The sequence below is a fragment of the Perca fluviatilis genome, chromosome 8 (genome assembly GCF_010015445.1).
Source record: "Perca fluviatilis chromosome 8, GENO_Pfluv_1.0, whole genome shotgun sequence".
NCBI classification, from domain to species: Eukaryota; Metazoa; Chordata; class Actinopteri; order Perciformes; family Percidae; genus Perca; species Perca fluviatilis.
The window spans coordinates 35,502,354-35,514,404 of NC_053119.1; the positions used below are offsets into that span (position 1 = coordinate 35,502,354).

General features: G+C 42.4%; 2 protein-coding genes across 5 annotated transcripts in view; both read left to right on the forward strand.

The window, feature by feature from the left end:
* znf423 (zinc finger protein 423) overlaps positions 1 to 4,931 on the forward strand; it is a 168,393-nt gene extending 163,462 nt beyond the window's left edge. For all 4 annotated transcript variants that reach the window (XM_039808980.1, XM_039808982.1, XM_039808983.1 and 1 more), the window contains one exon: positions 3,908 to 4,931. In XM_039808980.1, the coding sequence (XP_039664914.1) occupies positions 3,908 to 3,937 (30 nt within the window). In that variant the 3' untranslated portion in view covers positions 3,938 to 4,931. The remainder of the gene's footprint in view (positions 1 to 3,907) is intronic.
* A 5,099-nt stretch (positions 4,932 to 10,030) lies between these two features.
* Positions 10,031 to 12,051, forward strand: part of si:ch211-212o1.2 (uncharacterized protein LOC492735 homolog) — a 74,158-nt gene continuing 72,137 nt past the window's right edge. The window contains exon 1 of the mRNA XM_039809629.1: positions 10,031 to 10,190. Within this exon, the coding sequence (XP_039665563.1) occupies positions 10,031 to 10,190 (160 nt within the window). The remainder of the gene's footprint in view (positions 10,191 to 12,051) is intronic.

The following is a 12,051-nucleotide window of genomic DNA, read 5'->3' on the forward strand; positions in this document are numbered from 1 at the left end:
AGCAGTTTAGGAAAAACAATGACAGGCCTCTGTATTGACTGGTCTGGCCTGGCCCTGGAAGACGGGCTGTTCCCACTACAGCACACACCCCCCTCCGCTATGAAAAGAAATAGTAGAAATATGGTGAAATAAAGTCCCAACCAGGGTTCATGTTCATATTTATTTTATGTAAGCCATTCAAGAACGGAGTTTTACAAAACAATATAAACCACCCTGACCCTGAACTGGAAGAGGCTGACAAAAACACAGAATGCAGCAGAATGAAAAAAAAAAAAAAATAAATAAAAAAGGCTGCATAGCTAACCTGTATCTAGCATGCTGCTCTCACATGGTTGAGGCCTTTCTTGTCTCAGCTGAAACGAGAACCTGGACTTCATTTCCACTTACTGTATCTCTGTTTTACGCACATTTTTTTAAATTTTGAATCTTTTTTTTTTTTTAATTAAGAAGCCTTCCTGTTGTTGTTGTTGTTTATTCTTAATGCAAATTATTTCACAATTGCTTCGTCTGCCTCACATTAAAACACTTCCACGAGGTTGTGGGGGCAATAGCCCCTTCGCTTTGCTGGAAGGCTTTTATTGTGAAACCTCTGCAGGTGTAGAGTTTCATTAAAGGCAGCTCGTCTCGAGAATTCAGGCCTAGAACCACAGTTAACACTAAATATACAACCAGTCGACTTCTCCTCCTCCCCTTCACTCCTCCTTCTGTCACCGTAGAATAGAATATATCAATTACTCTGCTGTAGAGTAGATGTCACTGTGACACACACACACATTTCTGATCGATTGCAGTGCTGCATAATCAATACCAAGCTCCCAACAACGTAAATGAAGAGAAGTAACTCGGAGGTGTCAGACGGTGCGTGCGTGTGTGTGTGTGTGTGTCATATAAAGTGTGTAGCATGAAGTATTACATTCCTCTCTTATCTCTATCCTTTTCTCTCTCTCTCTCTCTCTCTCTCTCTCTCTCTCTCTCTCTCTCTCTCTCTCTCTCTCTCTCTCTCTCTCTCTCTCTCTCTCTCTCTCTCTCTGGGCGATTTCCAGCAGTCCACTGCAGCGCTGCAAGCTCCTCCAGGGAGTGACCGTGGCCTCCCTCCCTCCATTGCTCCCTCCTCTTCCTCTGTCCTTCCCTCCATCCCTCGCTCAGTCTACAAATCAATACGGCAGCAGCAGGACCAAAAGAACCTGAGGGAAAACACACACACACAAACTCTCTCCCTGTTCTCTCTACTTCTTTCCTTTCTACTTCCCCATTTCCTTGTTGAAATCCTTCTACTACTGGGTCAATTTCTAATTTCTAAAGGTGTAATAACAAAAGCCTCCTCTCCTCTCTCCTGTCTCCTCCCTCCTGTCCCCTCTCCTCTTGTGTTAAACACGGTCACGTAAAGAGGAATGAGCCTGACCTCTTCTGGCGATGAGAGGAAATGCAGCCAGTTAGCTCGCTGATGGAGCAGAGAGGCTGAGGATGAGAGAGAGAGAAGGATAGAGTGAGAGGCAGCAGACAGAAAGAGATAGAAAGAGAGAGAGAGAGAGGAGGGTTTTCTATCATAATGGGGTCAGTGGCTCCCATACATCACTGGAGAGGCCTCCACACAAACACGCGCACACACACACACACACACACACACACACACACACACACACACACACACATACATGAACAGACACTTATTTTTCACTGTCCTGGTCATTATTTTTCTCATTTGCTCACCAATTTCTCTGAAATACTTCTATGGCGTGTGTCACTGACTGACTGTGCGTGCGTGCGTGCGTGCGTGCGTGCGTGCGTGCGTGCGTGTGTGTGTGTGTGAGAGACATTAATACCCTTTGCTTTCCCCTGGACGGGCTAGCTTGGCCTCTAAAGCTAAGTGATATACATGCTCATACACAGTCATACAGCATACACTGTTTCTGTACTGTATCTCTCACACACACACACACACACACACACACACACACACACACACACACACACACACACACACACACTTGCACACCAAAGGGCTCAACAAAACATGCACAGCAAGATAAGGGCCATAGAATGACAAATAAGTATTTATCAACCCCAAACCACGTATAATCCTTCACATTTCTGTCCCCATCCACCACTCCTCGCCTCTCTGTTCTGTTCATCCCCCAATCTCCTCCTTTTTTTTTCTTTCTCTCATCCGCTGTTCTTTTTTGTCCTTTTTTTCTGTAGTGGGGCCTATCTGTGAGAGAGAGCGATTAATCTGAGAAAGCTGCTGTTAGTGATGGTGAATGTTGGGGGGGGGGAGTTGATTGGGAAGATCTCACTGGGATTGTTGTTGTGTGTGTGTGTGTGTGTGTGTGTGTGTGTGTGTGTGTGTGTGTGTGTGTGTGTGTGTGTGTGTGTGTGTGTCTGTAAGTGAGAGTGTATATGTGCGAATAAGCAGGGATGATAGGGAAGTATTGCAGAGGGAATTTGTGTGTGTGTGTGTGTGTGTGTGTGTGTGTGTGTGTGTGTGTGTGTGTGTGTGTGTGTGTGAGAGAGAGAGAGAGAGACTTAGGGAATGTTTCACAGGGAGAAAGCACAGTCTGGGGGAAATGATGAGGAGGAAAACATCCAATTCTCTGATACACAAAAACACACGCACAAACACACCCATTCCCAGAGATATCTTTCCAATCATCTCCCCATCTTCCACACTCATACACAGACCGTATCTCCCCAGCTTTAGATGTGATTCTAGCCAAGTTCCAAACCAGCAAAATCCAGATTATCACGAGTTCAGTTCCCCATTGTAGTTACGGGAACAGCCACAGAGGACTGATTGTGTGTGTGTGTGTGTGTGTGTGTGTGTGTGATAATGTGTATAGAAGCAAACATGCATTATTTTAACAGTCCCAACACTCCACAAGAAGAAGCCTGTACAAGTTAACGTATATTCATCTTTCAGTAAGAAAGTTGAACATATTATAAGCAGTGTGTGTGCGTGGGCAGTGTAGTGTGTTTGTTTTCATGCGTGCCTACCTCCGTCGTTTACCCATTCAAATCCGCCTCTGAATCTCGGTTCCTCCACTCTAATTTTCACCTAGAGATCGCTGCACTGGTCTCCCTTTGTGCTCTCACTGCTGTTTTGAATTTTAATTTTGAGAAGGAAAAAAAAAAAGGTGCTTTTTGCGTTGCGATTATGTATTGATGTGTAGTGCGCTGATGCCTTTGGAGAGGCGCGAGTTCAGTCGTCTCCGCAGCATGGAGACCGTCTGTTTAAAATATGAATCACGATTTCAAAAGACACTAGGGTTTCAACACATCTGAATAAACAAATCGGGGCGCTGGGTTCCCACAGACAGGAAAACGACAACACAACAAATACAATATGATCTGTAATTATTTGGTTCTGACTAAAACCAGGTTCTTTTTTTTAGATGACCAGCTATGTATTTGGGTGCGCTGATGTGTGCAAAAATATAAGCACACGAGTGAAGTTAAGTGAGTGCCGCACATCCATTTGTTCCCCACAGAAACCACCATTAATAATGTTGTCTAACACAAGCATTTCATTTCTGTTTGTGTTGCAATGCATGGTGAATTTCAAAAATCTGCTACAGATATGTATGTATCCATTTTTCGAAATATTTAACTTTTTTTCTAGCTCTCAAAATCTTTCGTGTGAGCGACAACACCACAGTACTGTGCCTACTAGTTTGTGCTTGTTTTTTTTCTTTTTTTTGATCTTTTCTTCCTCTTCTTTCATCAGACCATGTATAAAGTGAGGAGGCCTCGCTGCATGTACTGTGGGAGGCAGTTGTTTCTGTTCTCTTCTATTATTGGTTGGGGGGGTGCAAGTGGAAAGCTCTATGCTCACGTAGCCCATTATTTCTCTCATCATGGGTTCTCGCTTTTTTTCCCCTCTATCTCTCCCTCTCTCCCTCTCTCCCTCCAGAACCACACACTGAGTCAGCACGCGCAGTGAGACCGCGGCCCGGCAGGATCTCTCGGCTCAGCCGGGGCCCCCGACCCGGAGCCGGCAGGGGACTCCCATCTCCACATCACAGCCAATCAAAGTGTCATTTGCTACTCACATGTAAAACTCTAACGATCGCGCCACTGGGCGCGGCTATTAGGAGCAGCGGGGGAAAGGAATATTAATGGGATATGCTATTAAATAAAGAAAAGGGAAAAAAGTGGGTGAGAGAAACGGTAAGAGCTAGATGAAGGAAAGAGAGTAAGAGTAAAACAAAAAAAAAAAAAAGGTATTGTACGTGCAGTATTTTTTATTGTCCCTGTCAACCCCCCGACCCCCCTCCCCCCACCGGCTTCTTCCTCCTCCCCTTCTCCTTTCCTCTCCTCCCAACCATCACCCTCCAGGTCAGGCATTTTATTTTATTTTTTAACAAATAGAAAAAGGAAAAAAAAGACCCTTTGTTATGGGATTTTTTTTTTTATAGATTGTAGGAAAAAAACTTCACTTCCTCGCCCCCCTCCGTTGCTTATTGTATTTATCTTCATAAGTGCCAATTTCTTTGATTTTTTTTTTCTTTCTGCCATATGCTCTTCTTTTCTTTGTTTTCATTTTCGTACCTTTCATTTCTCGCCGTAAGTAGGTACTTGTGCTGTGTTGTGATTGTTTGTTTGCCAGTCGTAATATTCCTGAGTCCCCCCCCCCGCCCCAACTCTCCTTTTTATGATTATTGTTATATATTTTTTTCCTTTTTGTAATTACTATCAAAAAAAAGACATCAACCTAAATAAAGTGCAGAAAACCATACAGATGTTTCTTTTTTTTTTTTTTTTTTGGATTGGGTTTTCCAGTCTCTATGGGGCCTATAATGGTTATTGTAAAAATGAATATCATCGATTTCAGTGCGTCTGGTCAATGACTGCTTTTTAAATGTGAATTAACCAGATTGCAATAATCTAGTACAGACAAAAAAAGATAAAACAAATAAATAAATGACAAATAAAGATTTTCTGTGTGATGTGCATTTATTCAGAAGAACTAAATCTGTGAACTTGCGCGCATACCTCATGTGTCGTCAATCAGTAATGGCTCTAATTTTCAACTGCAATACCCTCCAAGTCGTGTGGAAATACTAATGGTGATGCAGAGCTACGCGTGATGGTGAAATGATGGCCAACATCAAGGGTGAACTTCCAGAAGTTCGGTGCAGATTTTAAAAGGCAAGGTTTTCTTTTTTTAATAGAGCACATTTCATGCAACAAGGCATTTCAGAGTTAGCCTGGTTGACACCAGACCCTTCTCAGTTGTAACTGAGAGGGGGGTCATCATTCACAGCCCATTTCCAAAGGGGCGTCACCAACGAACGCCGCTCAAATGCCCCTGGGCGCAATTGGATAGTCCTTCAACCAATCAGACCAACGATCTGGGTGACGTAGCAGCGACAGCGGCATCAACGGGTTGCTGCGATTCGGTGGCCGTCATGTTGAATGTTAACAAAAAGCTGCTCGCCGTCGCTGCGTTAACGTCATCGTGTAAAGCCCGCCTCAACGGTTGTGATTGGTGTAAAGCCTGCCTCAGCGGTTGTGATTGGTGCCTCGATTTGGAAAAATTGGAAATGGGCTTGAATGGGCTCTTGTCTTGGCCAGACTGACTGGGGCTACCAGGGGCCGCTACCAAATTGCCGGAAGTTCGTCAGGGTTTTTCCCAGGCTAGTTCCGAGTGCTTTACATACTGTATTCTAAACATTAAAAGATGTGAGGTTCCCAACATGGATGTAAAGACCCTTCTATGGGGTCACAACATGACTAATGGGAGCAAGGAGAAAAAACATATTTCTGCTACAGTACGTCTACTTTTCTCTAATCTGCTTATTTTCTTGTGAGATGTCTTCAATAAAATCTTCAACTGAAACAATCTGCAAAGAACAAATCAAAAATCCTTAAATGACTTTTTCGCAGTTCAGACATACTGTAAAACTTCCAAATAATGACACCTACCACCACGCCTGAAGGGAGCGTTGCTGAATGTGTTGAAGGTGTATTAACTCAGTGAGTTAAGATGGCATCTTCCTTCTCTGATTGGATCTAGTCTGAACGAGAAGGCCAAAATGCACATTCCAGCACAGTGTTCACATCCACTATAATATCTTTGAGTTCCAAGAGTGCAGACAGTACCCGGCTCTCAGTGATTTTGGATAATGCCACATGAGCCACATATGCAGGTGCCTAACCGTGCAACGCGCTATAGCCTACATAAGAGTGCGAATTTTTAGTGGCAGTAATACAAACTTAGGGGATCAGCAAAGTGATTAGAAATCATCCAGATGGGGACATGGATGTCTGTACCATTTGTTATGGCAATCCAGCAAATAGTTGTTGAGATATTTCAAACCACAAAATTCATGCCCATGGTGGCAGAGGAAAAGTCAGAGGATTACCAAAGTCAGTCGGATTCATCGTCTAGGACAGGGGTCTTCAACGTCTTTTAGGCCAAGGACCCCTTGGCTGAAAGAGCGACAGAGCTGGGACCCCCTACTACTATATCGTATACAATTGAGTTGCCTATTATACTGGGCCAGAGGGATAATTATCTTCATCTTTATTATTATTATTTATACGTAATGTTTTAATATTAAACATGTATGTGGAAGACACAGCAAATCCTTAAGCTTAAATGTATCTGTGAATGGCTACCGTAGTGGCTACCTCAGGTTACTTAGTAAAGCCTATCATCAATGTCGTGTAAGTTAAATGTTATTTTTTTACACAAATAGGCTGAGTTGCCTTTGCTTATAATTTGTTGTATTCATGTTCATGTATATTTATAAAAAATAAAAAAAACACTTTCAAATTCAATAATTTGGCAGGATCTCCTGCAGTAACTGAGGACCCCCTAGGTGTCACGGACCCCCTGTTGAAGATCTCTGGTCTAGGAACCAAGAAAAAGACTATCTATTATTGTGTAAATCCTTCTCTGGATAAATCAAATGGCTGCTGCTCTATGCATCTAGTATGCTTGCTTTTCACTAATATCTAATCTAATACAATACAATTGAGTAAATGGTCTTCTGTTGGCCCAATATTCAATTCAGAGTACTGAAGACCACGTTGCCATTGTTGGGCAGTTAGAGCAGCCCAGATTATTAATATGACATTTTAAATCAGATTTAAAGCAGATTTGTCAGCTAAACATTCATTCTGTGAACTCCACTCCAACCTAGTATCACAAAAAGGTTTCAAGATTAGTAATGCTGTTCATGCCCAATTTCCTACCCTACCTAATATGTTATGTAACTTTGAAATAGTAACATCAGACAATGTCTCCTCATTTTTAGGTGGCAAGAGTGAAAATAAGTAATCCTCAACATGTGTTCAGAATCAGAATCAGAATCAGAAATCAGAATCAGCTTTATTGGCCAGGTTTACGTAAACAAACAAGGAAATTTAACTCCGGTAATCTTTGCTCTCAAAGTACAAAACTCACTTAACATATTAAGAATAAAAACAGAAGTGACAGTAAAAATATAAAAAAATTATGTTAGTGTACAGTATAACAATACAATATAATTTACAATTTTACAAAAAATATACAAAAGAGAGGGAAGGAATAGTGCAATATCAGTCAATAGTCGGAGATTTTAGGATTTAAATATGAGTACAGTGCAAGGCAGATCAGTGCAATGGTACTATATTAATAACAATATTGTAATTGTAGGATTGAAAGAGACATGAGGTAGATGAGCAGAACAGTGGTGATTGACTTTGTTCAGTGTGAGGGTGGGGGCTATTCCTGAGGGTTCAACAGAGTGACTGCTTGGGCAAAGAAGCTGTCTCTGTATCGCCTACCAGAGGGAAGGAGGGTGAACAGTTTGTGACCAGGATGTGAGGGGTCTGCAGAGATTTTTGCTGCCCTTTTCCTGACCCTGGATGGATGGAAGGTCAGTTCCAATGATCCTCTCGGCAGCCCTAATTGTCCGTTGCAGTCTGGCCCTATCCCCTTTGGTGGATGACCCAAACCAGACAGCGATGGAGGTGCAGATGACAGACTGAATGATGGCTGAGTAGAGAGTGGTCAGCAGCTCCTTGTGTTCTGGTTTCAGAATGATGAAGAAAGTTGGAGAACAATTAGATAGAAAATAGGACATAGGCTAATCACATGATGATTATGTCCTTGGCAACTATCATGTTTTTCCCAAATGATGTTGAGATTTTAGGCATTCTCTTATCAATAGTGCATATAGCTGCCATTAAGGGAGCATATGCCCCTGGACTAGGGCTGCTCGATTATGGAAAAAAAAATAATCACGATTATTTTGGTCAATATTGAAATCACGATTATTTAACACGATTACTCATTAACATTTGGATATAATGGATAGTGTCCAGGGTATAATCTGTTAGTGTCCTTTATCTCACAGAAAGAGTCTTTGGATCAGAATAAAATCAGTTTTACTACTGTGGGTTCAGCTTTACAGATATCACACATAACGTTACACAGCTAATGAACAGTTCCACAGACATAACACAATGTGCATCTCACATCACGTTCACTCACCACAAACCAGTGTGCCAAAATATCAACAATAATGTCGCCGTCAGTGGGCTCATTTGCTAGCTAACCTTATGAAAAATCCAGCACGTAGACGGTACCTTAGAGTAACGTTACGTGAAACAGGTGATTCCTGCTCATTTACATACAGTTTAACAACAAAACTAAATGCTGAGGGAACATTACTATGATTTTTCATGTTGTTTTTGAGCAGTATGCCTATGCACCCCCACTAAGATGGAAAAAGTTTTAAACAGTAAGTGAAAACAGCGTGTCGGGGGAATACAACGTCTATAGACAGTATACTACAGAGGGGGGGCTAAGGCAGAGGGACCGCAGGGTTAGCTAACGTTAGCTGTTCCCAGACAACTGAGTTGGTTTTGCCTTTTTTTGCTCACCAAACGCTGCTGCCATCTTTACTCGCGCTGAGTTTTTAAATTCCAGCGGATGATATGCACACGACTTGCCTCCCTGACTGGCTTCGGGAGGGGCGGATGTGCGCATGCGCGTGTCATTCAGAACACAAGACAAAATAAAAGTTTGTTCTTGCAAAACAGAACATGGCAAAATAATCGTTTTTTTCTTGGTTATACTATTTTGGTGATCGTTGGGAGCCAAAATCGAAATTCAATTAATTGCACAGCCCTACCCTGGACCCCTTAAGTTTTGGCTAAGCGAGCCCCGAAAATGTCTGGTTCCGCCCCTGCCTTTTACCACAAGCACCTGACTTGCCAGAAGATGATTTCAGTAGCTGTTTAAAGTTCATTAAAGTTGGTTAATTGTTTGGTTAAATGCCTCTATAGACCTTTTTTCACGGCAGACATGTTGACTTGTCATAGTAAAGCACAGGTGTGTTCAAAACCATTAGTGATGGCTGCATTCCACTGGTATTGTGCATGCTGACTCACTGAAATAGATTACTGGGACACTTGATGGAACTGAGCCATCGTTAAGGTTATCAATTTCAGCTGTTCTTTTCCTACTATGACAAGTCATAAACGTCTGCTGTGAAAAAGGTCCATTGTTGTGTATAGGGGAACACCATAATCTCACTTACACACATCAGAGTCTACATTTTAGGTCGACTAGCACTTCCACTTTTTTTTTTAATCATAGCCATAATAACTGCAAAATGCAGACGGTCCCTGCAGCTGACGTGACGGTTGAACTGGACGCACATATAAAGTTAGTTGAACTCGAGCCGTGCGTGCGGTAAGAGTCGTGCCACACAAAGCTTCACGTTTTGTCAACACAAGTAGTCTTTCGCCGTTACAAACTAACGGCAGTGCACGACAGAGGCTACATCGGTTAAATAGCTCTTTGTGTCAGCACAGCTCGGTCCGTATAGCTATATTTCCGGGTGGTACGAGCTCTGCTCCGGTAACGTTACATCCTAGCTAGCATCAGTTGTATTCAGCATCCCTTCTCCACCCAGCCACAACAACAAGCTACCGGAGGCCGGGACACAAACAAAACCAGCCGATAACCGAGTACAGGTCTATAATTGATGACTTATAGCTGAAAGCCAAAGCGAGGGCAGCAGTACGGGCAGGAGTTATGGCTGCGTCGCTTCTCTTCGAGACCGACATCAGGCACCGGTCCATGGCGGAGGAGGATCCGAACGGGAATGAGCACGGGGCGGCTGCACGCAGCGCGGCGCCTCGCTGGGGACCGCAGCACGCCGGGGCCCGGCAGCTCGCAAGGCTCTACTCTCCCGGTGAGGACGTGCTTATTGTTTGTTTGTGTTGTTGCTGTTGTCGCTGCCTAAAAGCCACAGGGAGACATGATGATGATGATGATGACGATGAAATGTGGCTATAGGACTTGATATCATAAATGGCATGTGACCAGTGGTGGAATGTAACTAAGTACATTTACTCAAGTACTGCAGGCTACCATAAGTACACATTTGAGGTAACTTGTAGACCTACTTTACGTGAGTCTTTTCTTTTCATGTCACTTTCTACTTCTACTCCACTACATCTTAGAGAGAAATAATCCTTCTCTTTACTCCACAACATTCATCTGACAGCTTTAGTTACTGGTTACTCTATAAATGAATTTTTTTTTAAAAAAAAAAAATTTCCACACAAAAAAAATGAAGTTTATAAAATGTAATGTTTTATTATAAATGTAACTACCCAACAATATGGCCTACAAGTCCAGCTGACAGAACTGATAGTTTCCAGTTTCTGAAATGTGAGGATTTGTCTGCATTGAGCAGGCTACTGTTACTATTAATGGATCCTACTTTAAGTTCATTTTCCTGATGATACATTGGCTACTTTTACTTAAGTAAAATTTTTTAATGCAGGACCTTTTACTTGTACAGAGTATTTTTACAGAGTGGTATTAGTACTTTTAATTCAGTAAAGGATCTGAATACTTCTTTCACCACCTGAATATGACTGATCAAAACCGTTACAAGCCACGGTCTGTCATTTACCCTGCTGTACATTTAGGGCTTGGCGATAAATACATTTTTATTGATTAACTCGAGTGTGTAGTTAACGTCGATTTCTTAAAATGAAATTCGGTTTTCTCCTTAACAACAGTTGCTCTGTCCCCGGCTCACAGTCTCCTATTCTCGGAAAACTGAACCACCAATTACCGCTGACCTGACGGAGTACCACGCGGAGACGGTGTTGAGGAGCTCTGTTGCGGCTCAACACATCTACTAAACGCTGCTGATACGACCGAGCTGTGACGGACGTCTGTAGCGGCTTAAAGCTACATTGTGTAAGAATTACTCCCATCTAGCGTTGAGATCATATCGCAATCAACCCTCATCCTTTTCCAGTCTCTTTGCTCTTTTCAATATCTGTTTTCTTTTTCTGGGCGAAGAAGAAGACTCCTGTTCCTGAAATTTGGATTTTAAATACGTGTGGTCCTCCATGTTTCCTTCTTCAAAGCGACGATACCCGTTAGCAGCAGCTGTGAGTCGAAAACGCGAAAGGCGGAGCAGTATGTCCTGTATGTCCCTTACCGGCTAACGTATTTCAAGATGGCGCATCATTATGGAGCATCTACCCCAGTTCATGCAAGCACAAATGTAAAATTCCAAGCTAATAGGAATACGTGGAATTGATGGTGGTGGTAAATATTCATGAAAAAGGACAAGTTTGTGATGGGGCAACACCGATTTTTGATAATGAACAACTAAACACGTTACACACTGGACCTTTAAACAACTAGCAATCGCCGCTTTGTAGCACGGAGCTCCTCTTCGACGTTTTTTTTACCGCTGGTTACTACGAAGGAGCTTGCTACAGGTATGCTAACGTTCACGAGACCATGGGATGTTAATGTACGTTACTCAGCAACAAGTGAAAACGGGGGCAAGGTTGCGCGATCAAGTTAAAGAATTGAACTTTTAGCGAGGAACGAGAAGTATATTACCTGTATGTGTTAAAACCGCTTTATCTCACGCATCGGTTTTGTTGTTGTTGTTGTTGAATATATAGCATCATTATATCATTTTAGATTTTTTTAGATCCTAGATTTAATTTTTTTTAGGCCATATCGCCCAGCCCTATGTACAGCTAAGGATCACATTTTTCAGTCTGCAATTTACTGAA